At 42.8% G+C, this 23,254-nt stretch overlaps 1 protein-coding gene across 10 annotated transcripts in view; it reads left to right on the top strand.

Annotated features, from left to right (window-relative positions):
* KAT6B (lysine acetyltransferase 6B) overlaps positions 1-23,254 on the top strand; it is an 88,603-nt gene that overhangs the window by 18,464 nt on the left and 46,885 nt on the right. For all 10 annotated transcript variants that reach the window (XM_032231832.1, XM_032231827.1, XM_032231833.1 and 7 more), the window contains exons 4-7: positions 11,545-11,653; positions 13,262-13,377; positions 14,579-14,660; positions 19,537-19,669. In XM_032231832.1, coding sequence (XP_032087723.1) covers positions 11,545-11,653; positions 13,262-13,377; positions 14,579-14,660; positions 19,537-19,669 — 440 coding nt within the window. The remainder of the gene's footprint in view (positions 1-11,544; positions 11,654-13,261; positions 13,378-14,578; positions 14,661-19,536; positions 19,670-23,254) is intronic.

Raw genomic sequence — 23,254 nt, 5'->3', positions numbered from 1 at the left:
CTCCGGAGGCCCCACCCGCCCACCCGCTCTCCTTATTGCTATTTGAGCCGATTGGGGCATTTGCGTACGCACATGGGGCATATGGCGCCTGCACAATGCTCCGCTGAGCAGCTGGAGCGTCATAAGCGGTGGGTATGCATGCATGCACTGTGCATGTAGTGGACTCCCAGCCCTGTTGCAGCGTACCGGTTGCAACGGGAGCCGGACCCACCACTGTTTGAGCGGCAAGAATATTCTCTCATTAGCTGAATAGAAGAACAACATTTCATTATTCTGTGATATCACTAAAGATATCTGCAGAGCCATCTGCATAATATAGAAAGATAAATGCCTAAAAAACGATCAGAAGAAAGTGAAGGTGTGACATTCTCCCATTTATTATAAAATCTTCTCACCTCTTTCTCTTTCCCTAATATTTTTAAAAGACATGCACCAAATAAAACAAATAAGCATGCAGGTGAATGAATACAGAGAACGAGGACCTCATTTTAAATCTGTGAAAAGAAAATATCTAGGTTCAGAATTGGGAATGTCTTCCAGAAATCGATTCTGATCAGAGTAAGAACTACATTCTAAGTTCAAAAGCAGATAGCATTGTCCAGAATAAACTTTGGCTAATGGTTTCATGTGTCTAATTTTACTTAGCATTACTTAGATTTGTGGTAATATTCCATAAAAAAAAATCTGGTGCTATAATTAAGCACATATTTTAGGTTTCTGGGGGTTATCATAAAAGATTACCTGGGGCCACTCACATTGTAGCCCTGGTCAAAAGGGCCCAGCAGAGATTATACTACCCGAGACTTCTCAGGAAACAACTGAATGAAAAACTCCTGGTGACCTTCTACTGCTGCACCATAGAGAGTATTTTAACTTATTGCATCTGTGTATGGTTTGCCAGTTGCACAGTGGCAGATAGGAGAGCACTCCAGAGGGTCAACATCATTGCCCAGAGGATCATTGGTTGCCCTCTCCCCTCTTTGGAAGAGATTTATAGCTCCCGCTGCCTTAAGAATGTTCAAAATGTTCTTAAAGATCCATCTCATCCTAGGCAGCTTTTTTTGAACTATTGCCATCTGGCAGACAGTACAGGGCAATAAAAATAAGAATAAGGTTGAAAAAACAGCTTCTATCCCTGGGCAGTAACTATATTGAATTCTAATGTATGGTGCAATATTAATGCAATATCAGGGGTTTTCAGTTCAATTGTATAGAATGTGAAGGATGTGCATTTGTGTTTTATTTATTTTTATAGTTTTCTTATGCATGATGTACATTGAAGAGGGCATTTAATTTCATTATACGAGGTGCAATGACGGTAAAGTAAACATACACTTAAAAACTTAAATATTGGCACCAGTTCTTCTGATGTTCTTTTTGCATCAAAAGAAGCACATCTGCCTTTCTGGGCAGGTGGCTCTTCAGCTTGGAAAGACAACGTTCATTCCTCTGCATTAACCTTATAAAGTCCAGTAAGCTTGACAGGATTGTTAGAGAAAGGAAAGCAAGGAATGTAATGGTGTTTGTGGTTTCTTGGCTATTATCCATGAAACATGGACTGATGTTCCCGTGGAGGAAGCGACACCAATTGCTTTCTTTCTGGCAGGCCAGTCCCTTGGTCCACCTGACACAGGTACGCTCAGCTCAGAAATCAGTTGCTTGGCTTCTTGGTACAGAGAACTATTAGGAGAACGTGGAGAAATCAGATCAGGACTTTGCTTGAGTTGTTGTAGATTTATCTGTTCCTATCTTCGATAGGCCTTTGGGTATTACAGCATTAATCAATCAATCAACAGAATAGAGCTGGAACGATCCTTAGAAGCCTTCTGCTCAAGCAGGAGATCCTATACCAGGGGTCGGCAAACTTAAACACTCAAAGAACCACAAAGATCCTCCAATTCTGGAGATGTCTTTCCCTCACCATAGAGGCAGCGTCCTTTTTCCTCTACCCGTCCTAACTGAAAGCCCTATCAATTGTGGAGCCAAACGGCGAAAAGGAGCCACAGCAGAGGGATGAAAAGAGCCATATGCGGCTCCAGATCCGCAGGTTGCCAACCCCTGTCCTATACCATTTGAGACAAGTGGCTGTCCAGTCTCTTCTTAAAAACCTCCAGTGATGGAGCACCGACAAGTTCTGAAAGCAAACCCTTCCACTGGTTAATTGTCCTCACTGTTAAGAAGTTTCTCCTTAATTCCAGGTTGCTGTCAGGTTTCCTAAAAATGCCCTAGTTGATTCATGAGTCTCGAGCCAAGTTTCAAAACAAAACTAGCCATTTATTAGGAGCACCTTTAGGCAGGACTTTTTTGCAGTCAGGTCTGAGCTTCGTTTGAATTATAGCTGAACTTTAGCCCTGTTCCTTCCCTCCCCTCAGTCTGGGTCATAAATCACATTCCCCAGTGAGGTGCACCCCTCCCAAGCTTGTTACAGTAATCTGAGATCCAACTCTAGCCAAAAGTATGCGTGGCATGCTCTCCCCCCCCCCCCCCCCCCGCTTTAGGAGTTGACAGTTGCTTCTCTCCTTCGGTTAGTTTCCTTCAATTATTTCTTGTTCTGCCTTCTGGTGCTTTGGAAACAAGCCCCCCCCTCTTCTTGAAGCAACCCCTCAAATACTGGAAGACTGCTATCATGTCCTGCCCAGTCCTTCTTTTTTCTAGACTAGACATACCTAATTCCTGCAACCATTCTTCATATGTTTTAGTCTCCAGGCCTTTAATCATCCTAGTTGCTCTTCTTCGCACCTTTTCCAAAGTTTCAACACCTTTTTTGTAAAGTGGCGACAAAACCATTTGGAGAGGAATATTTACATAACTACACATAATTACGTGGAGAGGAATTTATGTCCAGATTGTATTGCTTGATGGATAGATGGATTGATTTAAATGTAGTATTGCGGGTTCCACTTTTCTCACCTGCTAACGCTTGTGCCCTTTGCACAAAAAAGAACAGACATTTCTGACAGTGATTGAATTAATCATTGGAAGGAAGATGCATAAAAACTTAACAGCTAAATAGGCAGTAGTTTGGGGAATATAATTCAGGGAAGAAGACAGGTAGATGTAAATGTGATTTGATGAGCACAACGATCAGTGGATCCCTGAACGGGTTTAGGAAAAATGGTCTAGAAATGAATTACTACTATATAAATATTTATGTTGTTCCAATTTGAATGGAGAATGGTGCAGGAGTAATGTTGCTCCTAGTATGCAACAACAATACCAAACATGCATTGGACAATTGTGTAGATAATATTTCTAATGTCAGAGAGGGTAGTAAAATCATTACATAAAGGATTTTATTTAGGATACTTGTTTGTTTTGGAATAAACTTTGAGATGTGCTTAAACAAGAAAGGTAGTGATAACATCTACATTCAACTTTCTTGCAATGTCCAAGCCAGTGATATAACACATACTTTAATTCATTGTCTTGATGCTATTTTTTAAAAGTATATTATTTGTTAGATCTCTTTTATGATGACTTTTGGGTTGATGAGTTCAATAATAGTTGGATTGTGTATATTCTAATTTAACGCTCCTAACGTACCTTCAAAGCTGTAAAGCAGGGGTCCTCAAACTGCGGCCCACGGGCCAGATATGACCACCCGAAGCCATTAATCCTGCCCAGTGGGACCACAAGGCTGCCCTGCTCACATTGCCCCTCCCATCCAATGCCCCCCACCCTTTGGCCGAACACAAGACTGATCTTCGCGAGCCCCGAGGGCTGAAACTGGAAGGTAAAGGTGCTAGTACATTACTTATAAAGCCCTGCATGGCATCGGACCTGGGTACCTGAGAGACCGCCTCCTGCCAATTACCTCCCAAAGACCGATTCGATCGCACAGGCTTGGCCTTCTCCGGATTCCATCTGCCAGCCAATGTTGGCTGGCGACCCCCCGGGGGAGGGCCTTCTCTGTTGCTGCTCCGGCCCTCTGGAATGAGCTCCCCGTGGAGATCCGGACCCTTACTACCCTCCCGGCCTTCCGTAAAGCTACTAAGTCCTGGCTGTTCCGGCAGGCTGGGGGCTGTTGAAGTATCAGGCCCCACTTCAATTGTGAATGTTGCTGTATTTTTAAATTGTTGTATTGTCTTATTTATCCCCTCTCCCTGTTTTATTGTAAGCCGCCTGGAGTCCTTCGGGAGTGGGCAGCATACAAAACCAATAAAACTCTAACTCTAAAGGCCAATGTTTTGGCTGCAGTGTGCTTCTGGAGGCAGGGGAGGCCTCCCGGGGCATCTACACGGCCAGCAAAGTGTTGCAGGAGGATTGGATTGGAGGAGGAGGGCCACCCACCACCCAGACTAGTCTTCAGGTTTCAAGCGACAAGAGATGCGTTACTTTCGGAGAGACCGCGGGATTGCCCTGCCTCCCCGCCAGTCATCTGGTCTTCGGCGCACCACTCGTCAACCTCCAGACGTCAGATTCCCACCACCCAGCACCAGTTCATGTGTTCTCCCCACCAGGGACAGAGGAAAGACACACAGACAGACAGACAGAGAGAGAAGGAGATACAGAGACACCAAACAGAGAAAGACAGAGAGACAGAGAGAGAAAGAGAGAGAGGGAAAGAGAAAGAAAGACAGAGAGAGAAAGGAGGCAGGGAGGGAGGGTGAGAGAGAGCGAGAGAGACAGACAGAGAGAGAGAGGAAAAAAGGACATAAGAGACACATAGAAGAGAAAGAAATACAGTGAGAGAAGAGAGGGAGGCAGGGAGAAGGAGAGAGAGAGAGAGAGAGAGAGACTTGTTTATTGTAAGCTCCTCGGGGCCTGAGAAGGATTTACTGCAAAAACTGAGTTTCCTGAAGTGGACCACTAGACTCCTAAACAACGTAAAAAACGATCTAGTAAAAAGAAAAGTCAAAAAGAGCAACATGCAAAGAAAAGCAAATAAAACACCCCCAGGAGCAAAACAAATTAAAGTTTAATTTGTGTGTATTATTTAATGGACTGCTAAATTGGCCACACCCACTCAGACACATGAGCACCCAGCCACGCCTACCCAGCCGATCTGCCCCCCCCCCCAACAGTCTGAGGGACCGTGAATTGGTCCCCTGTTTAAAAGGTTTGAGGGCCCCTGCTGTAAAGCAACATTTTCTCTCCCTGTTGACCCGACTGGTAGAAAAGAAATTGTACTTGGGAATTCTGTGATTTATCCTCCAGGGATGAGGATGATTGATAACCAACCTATTCTTATTAAATTTTCAAGGAACTTCTGTGCAGCTGTGTAACGCAAATTATAATGCACCTACAATGTTTGAAGGGCTTCTTCTGGTTTTCTCGCAATTATATACTATGCTGTCAAGGCATTGTCAGGGTTCCAAGTAACACCCCCAACGCTTGAGTTTCCTCAAAGTTCCATTTTATTAGAGATGTCATATTGGTACCTCTGGGAAAACCCGAATCTGAAAGTTTCCAGGCTTTCCCCACCCAAGTGAAAGTCCAAGTCCCTGCCCAACACCCACAGATCCATCACATGGCCCAATCAGGCACCATCCAAAACTGGAGATGCCTCCCAGTCACGTCACTCCAGGTGTAGGGCAAGATGTCCTTGACTCTCTCGAGAAAGGAATGCTTTTTAGACTATATATCTCTATTTTTTTTAACTACTGGTTCTGTGGGCATGGCTTGGTGGGCGTGGTGTGGCTTGGTGGGCATAGCTTGGTGGACGTGGCAGGGAAAATACTGCAAAATCTCCATTCCCTGGAGCCAGCCAGAGGTGGCATTTGCCGGTTCTCTGAACTACTCAAAATTTCCGCTACCAGTTCTCCAAAACCTATCAGAACCTGCTGTATTTCACCCTTCTCCCATTTTCCCACAGCAGAAAATGTGGCAGGCTTGAAGGCCCAATGTAAAAGATGGCTTCCAGGCCTCACAGGCTGCCCCCCTTTCAGCAGAAGATCGTGTCCTGTAACCAGAGTAACACAGGGGGTTAAAATCATACACCTAACCACCAGGTGTGGGATTGTTTGTATCATTGGGCATTCTGACATGAATTCAGCTTCATACTATGTATTTGTGTATAACATTTCATAATGTCATAAACACACAGTGGATATTCAATGCTTTAATTAACAAATAAATAGCAAGCAAGAAGTCTCTGCGAATGTATGGGGACATTGCAGTTCCTAATAGTCTCCCATTGAGGTCTTAATGAGGTTTGATCCCGCTTAGTTTATTATTTAACAATAAACTGATTGCCTGCTGACGTATACAGTACTTGGACCGTATACTCCCAAATTGGTTTATTATTTTTCTTATTTTTATTTTATTATATCTCCGATGCTTTGATTGTGAGTGGTAATACCGTATTAAGAATAAAAACTAAAGTAGCTTTATGCAAATGTTATCATTATTATTTATACTATGTTTCCTTTCCAGTTGTATAGTTTTGCCTTCTCATTAATGCGATGAGAGAATCATTAAAATGCCTGGTGTTCAAATATTTGATCAAACTTCAATTAAAAACCATGTATTTCAAGTTAAAGGAGAAAAACTCTACAGATTTGTAATTGAACATGACAGCTGTTCAGTTTAATTAAGAGCGGATAACATTTTTTGGGGGGGGAGGACACTTGTTATCAAGTGAGCCACCTAAAGAGATGAGATGAATGCTGCTATAGGCTGATATCAAAATAATTGGTTATTTTCATTTAAAGTTCCATTCTTTCAGCTCAGATTAAATAAGGGTTGATTATTTCATGAGTCGATAAAGGAAAGAAGTATGCATGTCTAGCTGTGCTGTTTAGATCTTATGACGGATGCTTCTGAAATTATTGGCATTCCTATAACCTCTGAAAGATGTGGAGGGGATATTAATGAGCTGCTTCAAATGATGTACAATAACTTGGATGAAAACAGATGTGAGTGACTCTGGTTTAAATATTAAACGATTCCAGGCCTCTCTGCTGGCTTGTTTTAAGGTGACCTAACAGTATTATATTAAAAAAAAAAACTTAACAGATTAAATGCTGAGTGCTAGTCCTTGTTTAAATAATTGTAATTGATTACGGTTAAAGTGTTAGTGAAAGTACTACTGGTAGCAACTACCTGTCTTCCTGAGGCATGTTCATTGACCTGGACAAGGAATTTACACACCTTTTTATAATGCATAAACCAAGCGATAGTGTAAAATAAAAATGGTTTAAGAGTTGGATAAGCATGATAAAATGGCAAGGCAGCTAAATGCTATATTAAGAATATTCCAGGGGTGGTATCAGCAGGGTTAGTGAAAGATCATAGAATGTAAGAGACATTAGAGATCATCTAGACAACCCCCACCCTTCCCAGTGTTGGAATCTGCAATACTGCTGCATCCCCGCCTAAATACTTTCAGCAGACTTCCGAAGGTGTCTGTTCCATTTTGTAGAGCTCTTACCATTAGGAAATTCCTCCTGATATCAATAATTTGATTCCTATAAAAACTGTTGTTTTATTTCTTTTGTCTTTCCTTTCGCCTTAGCACTGCAAACCGTGACCAAATCCAGCCCATCACCCGTATTATAAAACTCTTTAGATAGGAAACACTCTATTGTGTTCCTCCCCATCTTTGTCATCTGCAAATTTGATAATTATATTTTCAAATCCCCATTCAAGTCAAGCTACTCTCAGACTTGTGAGGGAGCTTAGAGATCTTCTAGTCCAACCCTCTGCTATACCATTCCAGACAAGTGGCTGTCTAGTCTCTTCTTAAAGCCTCCAGTGATGAATCACTCACAACCTCTGAAGGCATGCCGTAGCAAGGATGAATTGTTTTCATTGTCAGAAAATTGTTCTTTGTTCCAAGTTGCTTCTTTCCTTGTTTAGTCTCCATCCATTGCTTCTTGACTTGTCTTCAGGTGCTTTGGGAATAGGTTGCTCCCCTCTTCTTTGCGGCACCCTTCAAATATTGGAAGACTGATATCTTGTCTCCCTTATTCCTTCGTTTCACTAGACTAGACAAACCCATTCCTGCAACTGTTCTTCATATGTTTTGGTCTCCTTTCCCTTAATTATATTTGTCGGTCTTCTCTGCACTCTTGATAGCCTCCTCAGAATCTCTGAACAGGTCGACATAACAGAACAGATAACAGAGTTGGAAGGGACCTTGGAGGGTCTTCTAGTCCAGCCCTCTGCTCAAGCAGGAGACCCTCTATCATTCCAGACAATGGTTTACAGTCTCTCTCTCTCTCTCTCTCGGAACAGCCACAACTGTCGCACAACATGAAATTGTGCAAAGACCGTCCTACCCAGGGCTGCTGTATTGATTTTTTGCTTCTCTTTGTTCTAACCTTTCTCAGCAGCACGAAGCCTCGTCCTCGTCCCAATAAACCCCTTTTATTTAATTTACAGTGAATTCCTCCCCAGCAAAGTCTTGCCCCACAGTCTTTCAGATAGTTCACAATTACCGACCTTTATCAGGCTTGGAGAGTGGCCAGGCCGATATCTTTCAGATGCCGCAATACTTGGCAAGAATGCAGGAATGAACTAATTGTCTCCTGAAAACACCCCTCTCCTTTCACTCCTCTTTTTCCCTGTGGGAGGACCAAGAAAGTCTTTCGAGGGAGGATTTACAGTCACAGACCTTATCTGGTTTGGAGAGCTGACAGGCCGATATCTGCAAAACTTGGCAAAGAGTCTCGAAACATCGAACCAATGAAGTGAACTAATTGTCTCCTTCAAACTCCACTCCCCTTTCACTCCTCTTTTATTTCCTCTGGGAGGGGCCATTCATGGTCTACCTGTGGCTTTACTCCCAAAGTCGACCCCTGTTTTTTTAGCTGTTTCCTTTCGTCTGGCAACTCTGTTCATGCGCACACTGAGAACAGGCTCTAGCTGTTCATCTGCCTCACTGATGTCTGATTCCGAAGGCAGCTGATAACTGTTAGACAGCCCTGTCCCCATCTCTGCCTCCAACACAGAGCCCTCATCAGAGCCTTCTCTATACTCCAAGAGTGGCCCATGTTGCTCCCCAACCTCCTCACTATCCGAATCTGCTATCATCTGTGCTGGCTGCTGTCGGACCACAACACTCTTCCTTTTAGTACTTAACCTGTCAGGGAAGGAAAATGATGCAAATTATATAAATAATGTCAAGATGTAGATGACATCCTCATGGCTTGTACCAGATGCCTCTATTCCCTATTTTTGATAGTATCTTTTGGTGAAGATTTATACCTGGAATAAATTGCTATCCGTGGCAGAGGCTTGAAATAAATCTGTAAAATTAGGTAGTAATAGTTAATACCTAATGTTCATGAATAATTATCGTAAGCTATCAAAGCATTTTCTTTGTGTCATCTGTTTAATATATGTGGCTGCATATTAAAGTTTTTAATCCAATCTAGTTATTCTAGAGAATTTTCCAACGGTAACTGTGAGTCTTCTTGAAATCTTCTTAGAACCTAGTGTTCCATAAATTACTTTTAATAGTTTCAATGGATTCAATTGAAATAATACATTAATAAATGGTGAATAAGGGACTTTTAAGAAGTTCTTTGAGATATACAGTAATTTCCTGATTGCTGTGTTTTAAGGTAGCACTGCAATTGCAGTATTATTTGAACTGTATGGTTTTGTGAGATGCTGTGAACCTAATAATGTTGTCTGTATTTTCATTTCTTATTAATTATGATCCAAAATAAGATGATTGCCTGTATCATAGTACTGGTATTTTTTTTAACTCTAACTTTTACGGATTTTTGGACAGCTATTAAAGTTAGTAAGAGGTCCTACTAAATATTAGGATAATAACATATCTTGAAAACAGGAAAATTCAGAACTTCTTAGAACATGTGTAAAAAAGAGCAACTTTTAACTCACATGATCCAAAGTTTAAAAATCCAGTTTGGCTTTGGCAGCCCATAATGATTATATTTTATTACTGAATTGTGACATTTTAATTCCACTATAAATTAGACTTCCTAGTGGACTATAGCGTACTGTCTATATAGACATACTGGAGCTAGTTATGAAACTATGCAAAAGTTATTTTCAAAACTGTCAGCCCTTTGAGTTAGGCTTGGAACAAGAAACAGGACCAAAGCCTATCAGAATTTCTTAGGCAATTTATATCAAACAAGATAAAGGCAGGATTATTTTGAGGCTCTCTCTCTCCCTTCCCCTTCCCTCCCTCCCCCCCCTTTGCTCCCTCTCTCCCCCTCCCCCCTCTCATTTCTTTCTCCCTCCCTCTCTCTTCCCCACACTCTCTCTCTCCTTCCCTTCCCTCCTCTCCCTCTCCTCTTCACTCCCTCTCTCACCCTCCCCTCCCCCCTCTCATTCTCTCCCTCCCTCCCCTTCCCTCCCCCTCATTCTCTCACTCCCCTCCCTCTCCCCCCTCTCATCTCCCTCCCTCTCCCTCTCTCTCCCCCTCTCTCCCCCTTTCATCTCTCTCTTCTTCTCTTTCTCCCCTCTCTCTCTCTTGCTCCCCACTCTGCCTCTACTTCCCTGTTCCCTTCCCCCTCCCTCTCCCTCTCTCAGTTTCTCATTCTCTTATTCTTTCCTTGTTTTCGGGACTAAGTAATCTATTCTCTCTTAACAGTTCCTTGTCTCTTTTCTCTTCCCAGAGCCAGGTCTACATTTGTTCCACGGATAACGTTCTTTATTTATAACTCAGAGTTTACATCAGGGGTGTCCAACCTTGGCATCTTTTAAGACTTGTGGACTTCCTTTAGAGGCGAGGAGTTCTGTATATGAAAAATTGAACTGAAAAATTAAATGTATCCGCACAATTTGAATGTAGATTATTTCATACAATTCAGGCTTTGGCAAAGTTCAAATGTTTCAAATTCTTCTTGTTCCCAAATTCAACTTTGAACAAATTTCAAGAGTGTCAACTCCAGTGATTCAAATAAGATTCACTCCCAGGTAAATGTATGTTGAATTGTGACCTATGCATACTCCAGCATTAATACATGTACCTGTTCTAGTGAGTCTGGATATGATAGAAATTGAGCGTTTCATCCGTAGCTCTTGATAACCATGAAGTTTTCTTATTCATTGATTTTCTGTTTTAGTTGCGGAAGAGTGGAGTTGGTTTTTCATGCATCTAAGATACTCCCTTTCATAAGCTGGAAATACCTAATCCTGTTTCCTAAGACCCATGAGGTCTAGATCATACAAAAGATAATTCTAAATTTTGGCAAATTTATTTCTAGTTGTTAGGAATGAATAATGTTCTGGAAACAAGAATTAAAGTATTTAAACTTACAAAATTATCGTGTTTCTTTTAACCCCGAATTAAGCACTTGGCCTTATTTCGGGGAGGTCTTATTATTTTTGAGGTGCAGGAGGCAGCAAGCGTGATCACCTCATGGCTGCTGCTGCATTGGAATATTTTCGGGGAGAGCTTATTTTCGGGGGAGGGCTTATTTGAGCGCATGCGCTCAAAAGCCGATTGGGCTTATTATCCAGGGAGGTCTTATTTCAGGGAAACAAGGTATAAAAGGGAAAATGTTTGTTTTCTGCTAATAAAACGGCATCCAGACCAACATCTTAATACACTGAGGCCAAGAAAAAGGAAAAATTTCTTTGAAAGAGAACTAACTATTAATTTGACCATTCTTTCCATAGCCCCGGGCTGATCCCATTCCCATATGTAGCTTCTGTTTGGGGACAAAAGAATCAAACCGTGAGAAAAAGCCAGAAGAACTTCTCTCCTGCGCAGACTGCGGGAGCAGCGGTAAGTCATTCAGTCTGGTCAAATGAGAATCGTCAAGGTATGTTTTATATTTGCAAACTGAGGTGCTCCGTCAATGGATGGAGAACTCCATTCCCAGGAGGGTGTAGGTTAGAAAGCTTTCTTCCAGGAGTGTAATTCTCTCTGAAGTTCTTTTCATCCACAGAACAAAAAAGGTAGCATTTTGGAATGTCTGCTTTCATTTCAATCTTTTAAAATAAAAAGTTGACTGTGGCAGCTACCCACTGTTCTGATCAAGGCTTCCTAAGATCATAATGCAAAATCCTTGTCCCAACAAAACCCCTTTTATTAATTTACTGTGAATTCTTCTCATTCACATCCAGCAAAGTCTTTCAAGGGGGATTTATAGTCACAGACCTTATCTGGCTTGGAGAGCTGACAGCCAATTCCTGCAAAACTTGGCAAGGAATCTCAGAGAATCACAAACCAATTAAGCGAATTAATTGTCTCCTGCAAACTCCACTTCCCCTTCCCTCTTTTATTTTCTCTGGGAGGGGCCATTCAACATCCACCTGTGGCCTCACTCCCAAATCAACCCCTGTTCTTTAGCTGTTCCCTTCATCTGGGAACTCTGTGCATGCGCACACTGGGAGCAGGCTCCAGCTGTTTGTCTGCCTCATTGATGTCTGACTCCGAAGGCAGCTGATAACTGTCAGATGGCCCTGGCCTCCTCTCCGTCTCCAACACAGAGCCCTCATCAGAGCCCTCATCAGAGCCCTCATCAGAGCCTTCCCCAGACTCCAAGAGTGGCCCATGTTCCTCCCCAACCTCCTCACTGTCCGAATCTGCTGCTAGCTCCGTTGGCCGCTAGCAGGCCACAACACCCATCTAAACTGATACAAGTAGTGGAGTAGCCGTGTGAGTTGAATGTGATGAAAAGTTTGTGGCGCATTCAAGGCTAAGAAATGGGTTATTGTAGTGTTGGCGAACCTTTTTGGCATCGAGTGCCAAAAGGGAGCGCGCACAAACATTTTTGGCCCCACGTGCCAATATGGGTGCACGTATGCGCACACACTAAAAACTAGGTGATCATCTGGTTTTTGGTGTGTGCATGCGCACCAGCCATGTAGTCTGCCGATTTCTGGCCCGCATGCGCACACAAAGAATAGCTGCCTGGTGCGCATGCAGCAGTTCCAGATTTTGGGGGTCCTTGTGCTTCCCTACCCACCCACTTGATCCCCGTCGGGGTGGCGGGACATCCCCACTGATGATCCGGTTCTGCAGCCCTAGACAGGGAGAGAAAGTTGGGTGGGAAATGCCATCTCCCTCCACTGGAAAGCCAGAATCCCTTCCTGGCCTTGGAACAAGCCAGCACAGCCCCCCCTCTTCTGCCACTTCATCCAACGGAGTGCGACCGCTTCCCAGATGGCACGTCTCCATGTGTGAGGAGCTGCAGAGATGGGGGCTGGTGGATTGGGTTTGATGGTCCCAATGGACTAAGGACCCAGCAGGACCAGCCTTTGGGAGGAATTTGCAGGGGAACTGCCCTGCTGTATAAGGAAAGGGTTATAAGTTGAGGACTTCTTGTCCTAGAGTTTCTGTCGTAACAGAATGCTAAAATAAATGTTTTAATTCTTGGTTATTTCATAGGGCATCCATCCTGTCTTAAATTTTGTTTGGAGTTAACAACAAACGTAAAGGCCTTAAGATGGCAGTGTATCGAGTGCAAGACATGCAGTGCCTGCAGAATCCAAGGCAAAAATGCAGTAAGTAATACGGTGGCGCAGTGGTTAGAGTGCAGTACTGCAGGCTACTTCTGCTGACTGCCGGCTGCCAGCAGTTCAGCAGTTCAGCAGTTTGATTCTCACTTCTCAAGGTTGACTCAGCCTTCCATCCTTTTGAGGTCGATAAAATGAGGACCCAGATTGTTGGGGACAATAGGCTGACTCTATAAACTGCTTAGAGAGAGCTGTAAAGCATTGTGAAGTGGTATATCAGTCTAAGCTCTATTGCTGTTGCTATTTTATAGCACACAACCAGAAGTGGGTTTTACATAATTTTACCACCAGTTCGCCGCACACCGAAACTGTGAGAACATGCAGGCTCACTTTGTGAGTGTGTGCACATATGCTTTGCTCGCGCGCGTGGCAGAGGTGGTATTCAACAGGTTCTGACCAGTTCTAGAGAACTGGTAGCGAACATTTTGAGTGGTTCGGAGAACCGGCAAATACCACCTCTGACTGGCCCTGTCCCCATCTAGTCTCTGCCTCCAGAGTCCCAGCTGATTGGGAGGAAATAAGGATTTTGCAGTAACATTTCCCTGTAGTAGGGAGGGAATGGAGATTTTACAGTATCCTTCCCCTGCCATGCCCACTAAACCATACCCATTAAGCCACTCCCACAGAACCAGTAGTAAAAAAATTTGAATCCCACCACTGGCACGCAGCTTGCATGCATGCGCCCGGTTTAGAAAATGTGGCTAAATAGGACGGCATAGCGCCTGGGTCGACACTAGCAGAACTGGTCCGAAACGGCTGAATACCACCACTGCCCACAACACACATTTGGTGTGTATAGGACTAATTAAAATACTAATTATTAGTATTTTCTACTAATATTAGAATATATACTAATTGTATTTCAGATATTTATCTATCACCCTTCCTATAACTATTATCAGGATTTCCCCCTGTATTAATTTATCATAAAACTGTGACATCATTAAATCTTTATCTAAATATTCTGTGCATCGGAGACAAATTCCTTGCATGTCCCATCATGCTTGACCAATGAAGAATACCCTATATTGTATTCTAAAATATTTACATGAAGAGAATGATAGGAATGAGCGCTAGCCAGGTAGCCCAACTGATAATTTAATAAGAGCCTTTCGTCATGAAAATACCAACTTTTTTTTTTGAGATTCCTTTATTATTTTTTCTCCCCTCCCCCCTTTCTCTCTTTCAGGATAATATGCTTTTCTGTGACTCTTGTGACAGAGGTTTCCACATGGAGTGCTGTGACCCTCCACTTTCTCGAATGCCAAAAGGTGAGCTTTGCCCCTGTACACCGCATAGTTTACTTCACTTATGCCAGTGGTTCCCAAACTTGGCAACTTTAAGACTTGTGGACTTCAACTCCCAGAATTCTCCAGCCAGCAGAACCACTGACTTATGCCATCACTAAGTGATTCTGTGAGCTCTTCATGGAAAACCCAATAGGGTAGAATCCAATGCCTGCTTATGGTTGAGCATTCTGGACATATGAAGTAGCTTATTTTACTAATTGCATTCATAACACTTTTAACATTTAAGTGTCACAAGAAAACTTCCTTTTTAAGGGTCTTGTTAATGTTTTGATGATATGCTAAATAATGCTCAATGAGACATGAATGAGGCTAACCCTCCTCAGCTTTGCTGCACGATTCTTTCTTCCTTATTCTGCCTGGAATCAAAAATTGGGCTTCAAAAATTGCAGCAACAGGCTTCGCTGCATCATTGCTGGGTGGGCGTGGCCATGGTAGGCGTAGTTTAGTCAGCCTCCTGCACCACAGCCGGGGGTGGGGGTGGGGGTGTTTTTTGCCCTCTCCAGGCTCCGTAGGCTTTTCTTGAGCCTCCGGGAGGGTGCAAACTGCTTCCCGAGGGCTCCAGAGGTCAGAAACAGATCCATTTCCAGTACTTCCGGTAAGCCTGTTTTTCACCCTCCCCGGGCTCTGGAGGATTTCTTCGATCTTCCGGGAGGGTGAAAACTGCTTCTCCTGGACTCTGGAGGCCTTTTGGAGGCCAGAAACAGGCCCATTTCTGGACTTCCGGAATCTCTGGTAGGCCTGTTTTCCCTCCTCCCCGAGCCTCCGTGTGGGCTCTGCATTTACCTGCTGAACGGGCCACGTGGAGACACCTGGGAGGGGTGGGCGCAGGGGTGGGTTTCAACCGGTTTGCGGCGGTCCCTGCGAACTGGTTGGTCAGCAAACCCGGAAGTAAGTAACTTCTGGGAATGGCGAAGGGCCCACCTGCCCGCCCACGTTCCTTACCCGGTTTTGACGAGTTCTGCACTTCCACGCATGCGCAGGACGCATACAGCGCCTGCGCGATCCTCCAGGAGCAGCTGGAGCATCGCACAGACGCTAGTACGCATGCGTGCGCTGAGCGCGTGCACGAGGACGCCGCCGGCCCCGTTCCAACCGAACCGGTTGGAACGGGGCGAGAAACCCACCCCTGGGTGGGCGGTAGGGGCATGGCCAGCCAGGGGTGGTATTTGGGGTTTCACCGAACTGGGCAGAATCCTAGCTAGAGGCTCGCTCAAATCCGTGCAAACCCGCACCCGCCCACCCTGCCTGGAATACAATCTGGAAACTTTTGCTTCCTGTCTGTTTCTAGAATTATGATGAATCTTCAGTATGGTTAATTAAGGAAATATCCATTGCACCACCCAGAACTGACCTGCTAAAGATAAGCTTGATTAATTATAGTTGAAGAATTGCTTGCCTGATGAAGGAGGGAGGCTCTTTGCCACAGTTTCTATTCTCTACTTGTTTTATAAAATAAACGGTACTCGGAATAAGTTTGCAAAGAATACTTTCCATTTCACAAAAGAAGAAAAATGTGTTATAATTTGCTCATTCTACCTTTAAACTTAACATGATAATCAATAATCTACTCAGCCTTTTACTGCTGACAGAGTGGGTTATACTTTGATTTCATGCTGTTTATTTCTGCACTGGGAATGACTTTTTTTAATGCCAAAGTCTCCTTTGCTGCTCCTTTTATAATACTTCCAGCTGAATAATTAATCAAAAGCTTAGAATAAAAGTAGCTTTTAAAAATGAACCGCTATTCCTGCCCAGGAGGATTTATTGCACGTATAAACATCTGATTAAAGATTTCTCTATCACACAGACCATGAGTGGTATGTATCATCTTTATATGAGCTCTCCAACTAGGGCTGTTATGCCATATTTTCAAACTACACTGTACATTAAATAAATATATTTAGCTTTTTTCTCATTCACAAGAGCTAACCTTATTTGTTATGCTGTTTTATTCTGCTTTCTATCCAGTTCTTGACATGTTGATTGAGTTGGGTAGCTATAAAAATACAACAAATAAATAAATAAATAAAAGCTATTAGTTTATTTTTCTATAGTCTACACTCGTGATGGCGAACCTATGGCACACGTGCCCAAAGTGGCATGCGGAGCCATGTCGCCTGGCACGCATGGCGTCTCCCGTTCCTCTTCCGGGTTTCTGGCACACACAGGCATGCAATGATCAGCTGGCCTTTGTGGTTGTGGTGGTGGCAGAAACCGGAAGAGCCGGACTTCCATTTTCTGGCGGGAGCACACACGCCAGCAGCTGATCGGCGCATGCGAATGCACAGCAGTAACCAGAAGACTTGCTGGCCAGTGTTCATGTGCACACCGGAAACCAGGAGTTCATTTTCCAGTGCATGCATGCCTCCTGGGCAGCTCCTCTTCCTGGGTGTTGCCCAGACAAGCGCATGCGCGCAAAGCGCTCCCTTTTTGGCACTTGGTGTCAAAAAGTTTCTTCGTCACTGGTCTACACTCTGGGTCTATATTCAACTACAGTGTACTCTCATCTTATCACTTATGTCACTATAGGTAGTTCTGAACCTACGACTGCAACTGAGTCCAAAATTTACGTTGCTAAGCAAGACAATTGTTAAGTGAGCTGTGTCCCATTTGTGACCTTTTCCCCCCACAATTGTTAGACAAGTCACTGCCGTTGTGTGCAGTGAATCATGAGTGTTAGGTTTCGCTCCCCGTAGGGAGAGTGAGTACATTCAGCGAAGCGTTGTGAGAGTTGTGTTGGAGAACACACAAACCAGCATACAGAGACACTGCAGTTTAAATAGGCTTTTACTTTCATGGAAATAGAGGTATCAGAGTCCATCAAACAGTCCAAGTCATATACGGATAAGACAGTCAGTCATCAATGTCTTTCAGTTAAGGGATAATCCAAATAACATAGTCCAGTATCATATAATCAGTTCAGTACTCAAAGTTTGCTAGCAGTTCAAAACTTACAATAGCTCACGGCACTTTCTAACAGCCAGCTTCCAAAACACTCAGATCAGATCAGCCCAGCATCTAACCAACAGAGAGCTAACAGTCATTCTGGCTCCCTCTTATGGCCGATTGAGGAAAACAGCAACCAATCACATTTTACAGTATGATTTAAAGAAACAGGTATAGCATTGCTATATGATTTATATATTGCCAACCCAACCATTAGATTATATTCCTAACAATGAGGGTGTTAAGCGAATTTGGCTTTTCCTGTTGAAGCCAGCTGGGAAGATTATAAAGGGCGATGATATGACTTTGGGGTAGTCATGAGTTAGGGCACTTGTCATAAATACGAACCAGTTGCCCAGCGCCTGAATTTTGATCATGTCACCATGGGGAAGCTGCAACGGTCATAAGTGTGAGAAACAGTCATAAGTCACTTTTTTCAGAGCCATTGTAACTTTGAATGGTCACTAAATGAGTGGTTGTAAGTTGAGCAGTACCTGCAAATAACGTTTTCTCTTTTAAAAGTATCTAAGCTTGTTCTAATTTTCTTACTGAAGCTCGAGATTTGGAAAAGGAAAACTGAAATGAAAATAAGAAAATGCGTAGAATGGGAGAGCTTGATTAGAAGCAATCAGGCTAAGCTTTAAGATGAGAGAACAAAAGTTGTTCTAGACAAAACAACTACTCGAAAAGAAGGATAAAAGACACTTTAAAATTGGGCATCAAGCATATCAGCCCAAAGAGTAACAGCTGGTATTTAAAGAATATTTCTTAGCTGAGGGACAAACTTATCGTCAACAAAATTCCCATCAATGTTACCAGTATATTACATAATTATATCCAAAACATCCTAAGTAAACTGAAAAAACCAGCAGCCCCAGAAGGAAAATAACAAACAGGAGTCTTCTACAGAATACCATGCATGGATTGTACCAGCCACCCTGTAGGACAAAACAGGCAGAAGACATGATGAAGACATCTTAATTCTCCATAGTTGGTGGAGATAGCATCCAGGAATGGGTTACTCTGTCCAGCATCCAATCAGACTGAGTCTACAATCTGTGATGTCATGTCTCCTTTGGTAGCTCTTCCCAGCTTTTAGACCCTGTCTTTCCTAGGACTGGAATCCAAATTCTTGGAAGTTGGGCACTCCATACAAATCAGACATTCCCCTTCCCCTTTTTAGCGCTGTGATGTTACCTAATTTGGGTAATGAAACATCTCTTAAGAAAACAACCAATTTCAGAGAGCACCAAGGACCCCACAGTTCAGCCCCAAGCTACAAATATTGAAATCTGTAAACAGAACTTTAAAAAAGTTTTTCTTTTGAGAAAAAAGTCATCTCTGCTGTCTTTTTTCATTTCTGAAAAGAAATCTAGATACCTGCCAGCATATCTTTGTATACGGAGATTGAAACACACAGATAACCCATTGACTTGCATGGTATGAATAGGCGAACTAGTACATTGCTGTCCAATGTTCATCTTTATGTCAAGACAATGGCATGACATTTGGGACATATTTCCCTGAAAATAAGACCTCCCTGGATAATAAGCCTAATAGGGCTTTTGAGCGCATGTGCTAAAAATAAGTCCTCCCCCCAAAATAAGCCCTCCCCAAAAATATTGTAACACAGCAGTAGCCATGGGGTGACCATGCTCACTGCCTCCTGCACCTCAAAAATAATAAGACCTCCCCAAAAATAAGGCCAAGCACTTATTTCGTGGGGATCAAAAGAAAACAAGACCCTGTCTTATTTTCGTGGAAACATGGTACTTGATACAAGAGGCTCATGGAACTGTCTATTGTCTCTCAACAATCAGTGGACTTGGAAGCCTGTGATATAGGCAAAGGGGTAGCAAAATTAATCAGCTCTGTTTCATATTGAATACAGGTATGTGGGTTTGTCAAGTCTGCACACCAAAGAAAAAGGGAGGGAAGTTGCTTCAGGAGCGAGCTTCCCAGATAAGGCGACGCTACACAAAACCTATTGGACGGCCAAAAAACAAACTAAAGCAACAAATGTTGTAAGTATTCTGCCTCATTCTTCTCTCCATTAAGGAAATCTCTTCCTTATGATCCTTTTAAAATGAGATTAATAATAATTTTACCCGTTCTGCTATAAGCTGATTGATGGATGACATTCCTCCCATTAAACCTCATGGTATTTGTTTATTGTTTGCTTTTTATGGATAGCGATGTGCAGACCTATGAGTTGATTAAAACCAAGTTATTTTAAGAAGTGCACTGGAATAGTATTTGTTTTATTTGGGTGTTTTTCCCCTCTTTGCTTTTTATGTACAGAACTAGAGATTAAAATCAATGTATTTTAAAATGTGCATTGGAATGTCTTGATGCATGTCTTGTTTGGCAGAACAGTTTGCATAGTTACTCAAGCAGCTTACCTGGTCTCCACTCCGACCTCTAGAGCAAGAGCAAATGAGTACAGTATGCCCCAGTGCAACGGGCATCATAGTTTCTTACCTGTGAGGCAGAGGTGAGTTCTTATCAGTTTGGACAGGTTTGGCTGAATAGGTAGTAACTTGGCCGGCCACGCCCCCAAATCAGTTCTCTTGGTGGCGCCTATCTTGTTTTTGGCTTCTGCATATGCGCAAAAGCATTTTTGTAACTACTGCGCATGAGCACATAATGCGTATTGAGTGTGTGTGCACAGAGCATCTCTGAACAAATTGGCAGTAGCAGCAGTCGGAACCCACCCCTGCTGTGGGGGGGGGGAGCGTATTTTTCAGAGTATAAGACGCACCTTTTTCCCTCAAAAAAGAGGCTGAAAATCTGGGTGCGTCTTATACACTTAATACAGCATTTTTTTGGCCCCTGGAAACCCGCCCCTTCACCAAAATGGCCATGCATAGAGCTTGTAGGAGGCTTTCAGAGAGCTCTTTGGGGCTGGGGAGGGCAGAAATGCGCAAAAAAATGGACCGTTCTTTGCTCAATTTTGCCCCCCCCCCCAGCCCCCAGGAGTACTCTATAAGCTTCCTAATGCTGATTTTTGACAAAAAATATGCCTGTTTTGGCAAAAAATTGGCCTTTTTAAAACTCATTTTTGCCCCATCCCCCGGAACACTCTACAAGCCTCCTAAGGGTTATTCATGCCCCCCTTTTTGGTGGGGGGAAACGGGTCTGTTTTTGCAAAAAACTTTGCGGATTTTTGCAGAGTGCAAAACCTTTTTTTTATTAATTTGCCTCTTCAAAACTTTGGTGCGTCTTATACTCTGAAAAATACGGCAATTGCTTTTCATCCTAAAGAAGTCGGTGTTCTGTATGAAAATTCTCAGTCATCCAGGTTATAGTTGTCCCAAAGGTGCTTTTTCAAGAGGCAGCAGGACTTTCTGGTGTGTTGTTGTTTTAAAAGTTGTTTCACTTCTCATCTAGGAAACTTCTTCAGCTCTGGCTGGATGGCGGGGAATGGAAAGATTTATACCCAGATTTATGGTCTGTATGCTTGTGCTTTGAATGCCCAGCTTCCAAGAATTACCTAGCAATTCTCTGAGTTTGGTTGTTTTCTTACAGATGTTTCATTACCCAAATTAAGTAACATCACAGTGCTAAAAAGGAGAAGCGCTCTCTGCTCTCCACTCACCTGGGTGTTGCTTGTGAGGAAGCCTTTTGGTTTCCTTTTTGACTCTTTGGAATGATATCTAGATGTTGTTTATCTTATGTTCTCGCTGATGTCTGATTTGTATTGAGTGCCCAACTTCCAAGAATTCCCTAGCAATTTTGGACTTGGTTTGGTCTAGGATGCTCACAATTTCCCAGTTGAAATTATGTGTAAACTATGGTCTGTTCATGTGTTGTGCACCGTGTAACGGAGAGAGCTACCATTACTTGTGCCAGCTTCTGCCAATCTAGCAGTTCGAAAGCATGTAAAACCCTGTTAGACGGAAAGATACTGGCAAGTCAACCAGACATTGTGGTAATAGATAAGGGCCAGAAGTCAGTGGTGGTGATGGACAGCACTGCCAAGTGACAACAAAATCAAGAAATAAGGGGGGAAAAATGAGAAAAGTATCAGGGTCTGAAGGAAGTGGATAGGATGAGGAAGGCCAAAGTGGTCCCAGTGCAGTAGTATTCTGCAGGTTCTGACCAGTTCTGGAGAACGGGTAGTGGAAATTTTAAATAGTTTGGAGAATCGTTAAATACCACCTCTGACTGGCCTTGCTCCCATCTATTTTCTGCCTCCTGTGTCCCAGCTGATTGGGAAGGAACAGGGATTTTGCAGTATCCTTCCTCTGACACGCCCACCAAGCCAGCCACGGCCTACAGAACTGGTAGTATAAGCTAGTGCTGCGTAATAGAGTGAGCTCCCATTACTTGTCCCAGCTTCTGCCAATCTAGCAGTTTGAAAGCATGTAAAAATGCAAGTAGAAAAATAGGAACCACTTTTGGTGGGAAGGTAACAGTGTTCCATACACCTTTGGCATTTAGTCATGCCAGCCACATGATCATGGAGATGTCTTCGGACAGCGCTGGCTCTTCGGCTTTGAAACGGAGATGAGCACCGCCCCCTAGAGCCGGGAACAACTAGCACATATGTGCTAGGGGAACCTTTATCTATAGTGTTAAAAGAGACAAGATTTAGCAGATGAGGCAAAAATAGCTTGCGAGCTTTAGCCTTCGCTATTTTTTTTTAAAGCGATATCTAATGCAAATTGTATTCAAGTACTGTATGTACGGTATATTTTTCTCATACATTAATACCACTATCATATTTAGAAACCTACTCTATTCTATTCCTGTTTAAATGAGTTCCAGATTTCAATACACTTGCTGATGCAAAGTTTATATCTGTAGGCAGTTTGCTTGTAAATGACCAGCACAGTCTGATTTTTGATCTATTTAAGTTTCCTCTGCTTCAACCTCCTTCTTTCAGCCATAGGAAGGGCATGGAGTATCTATTCACATTGTCCAGTTGTCAAAATCCATGAACTACTTTCTTCTAACACTTAGTAGGCATAGGACATTGTAGAAACATTTGTTTTATAAAAGCACAATCCTTATTACATCTCCCATAAAATGCTGTTTTTGAATTGTAGCTTTTTATTGTGACAATGACATGTCATACTATGGTTTTATCTTTGTCGTATTTTTTTGTACTTTTCTTAAAACACTATTTTATGCGGGGGGGGGGCGGGTTTCTTTTCTTTTTGACGACCTATCTGTCTCCATCATTATTTTTGTGATTTGCTTTTCTTTCTCCTTTTTATTATTAATAGGGAAACATCATAAAAACTATATATAGATAAATTAAATTGACCCACATCATTGAGGGAATAATACAGAAATGATACTGCTTAATTTACCTTTGTGGCTTGAACAATAATATGAAAATATATGGCTTCTGGTGTCTGTTAGCATCTACTACTTATACTTATTAGCTAGTTTTGTGTAGCGGTGAAACCACCAGACTAGAAACCAGGAGATGGTGTTCTGCCTATGGATAAAAACCAGCTGGGTGACTTTGGACCTTCTTCTCTCAACCCAACCCAATCTAACCCAACCCAACAGAGTTGATATTATTGTTGGGAAAAGAGGAGTAAGCGATATTAGTTATGTTCACTACCTTGAGTTATTTATAAAAATAATAAAGACAG

This window comes from Thamnophis elegans, chromosome 15, assembly GCF_009769535.1.
Source record: "Thamnophis elegans isolate rThaEle1 chromosome 15, rThaEle1.pri, whole genome shotgun sequence".
Classification (NCBI taxonomy): domain Eukaryota; kingdom Metazoa; phylum Chordata; class Lepidosauria; order Squamata; family Colubridae; genus Thamnophis; species Thamnophis elegans.
The sequence above is the reverse complement of the archived record's forward strand: the minus strand, read 5'-3'. Positions and strand labels throughout refer to the sequence as shown.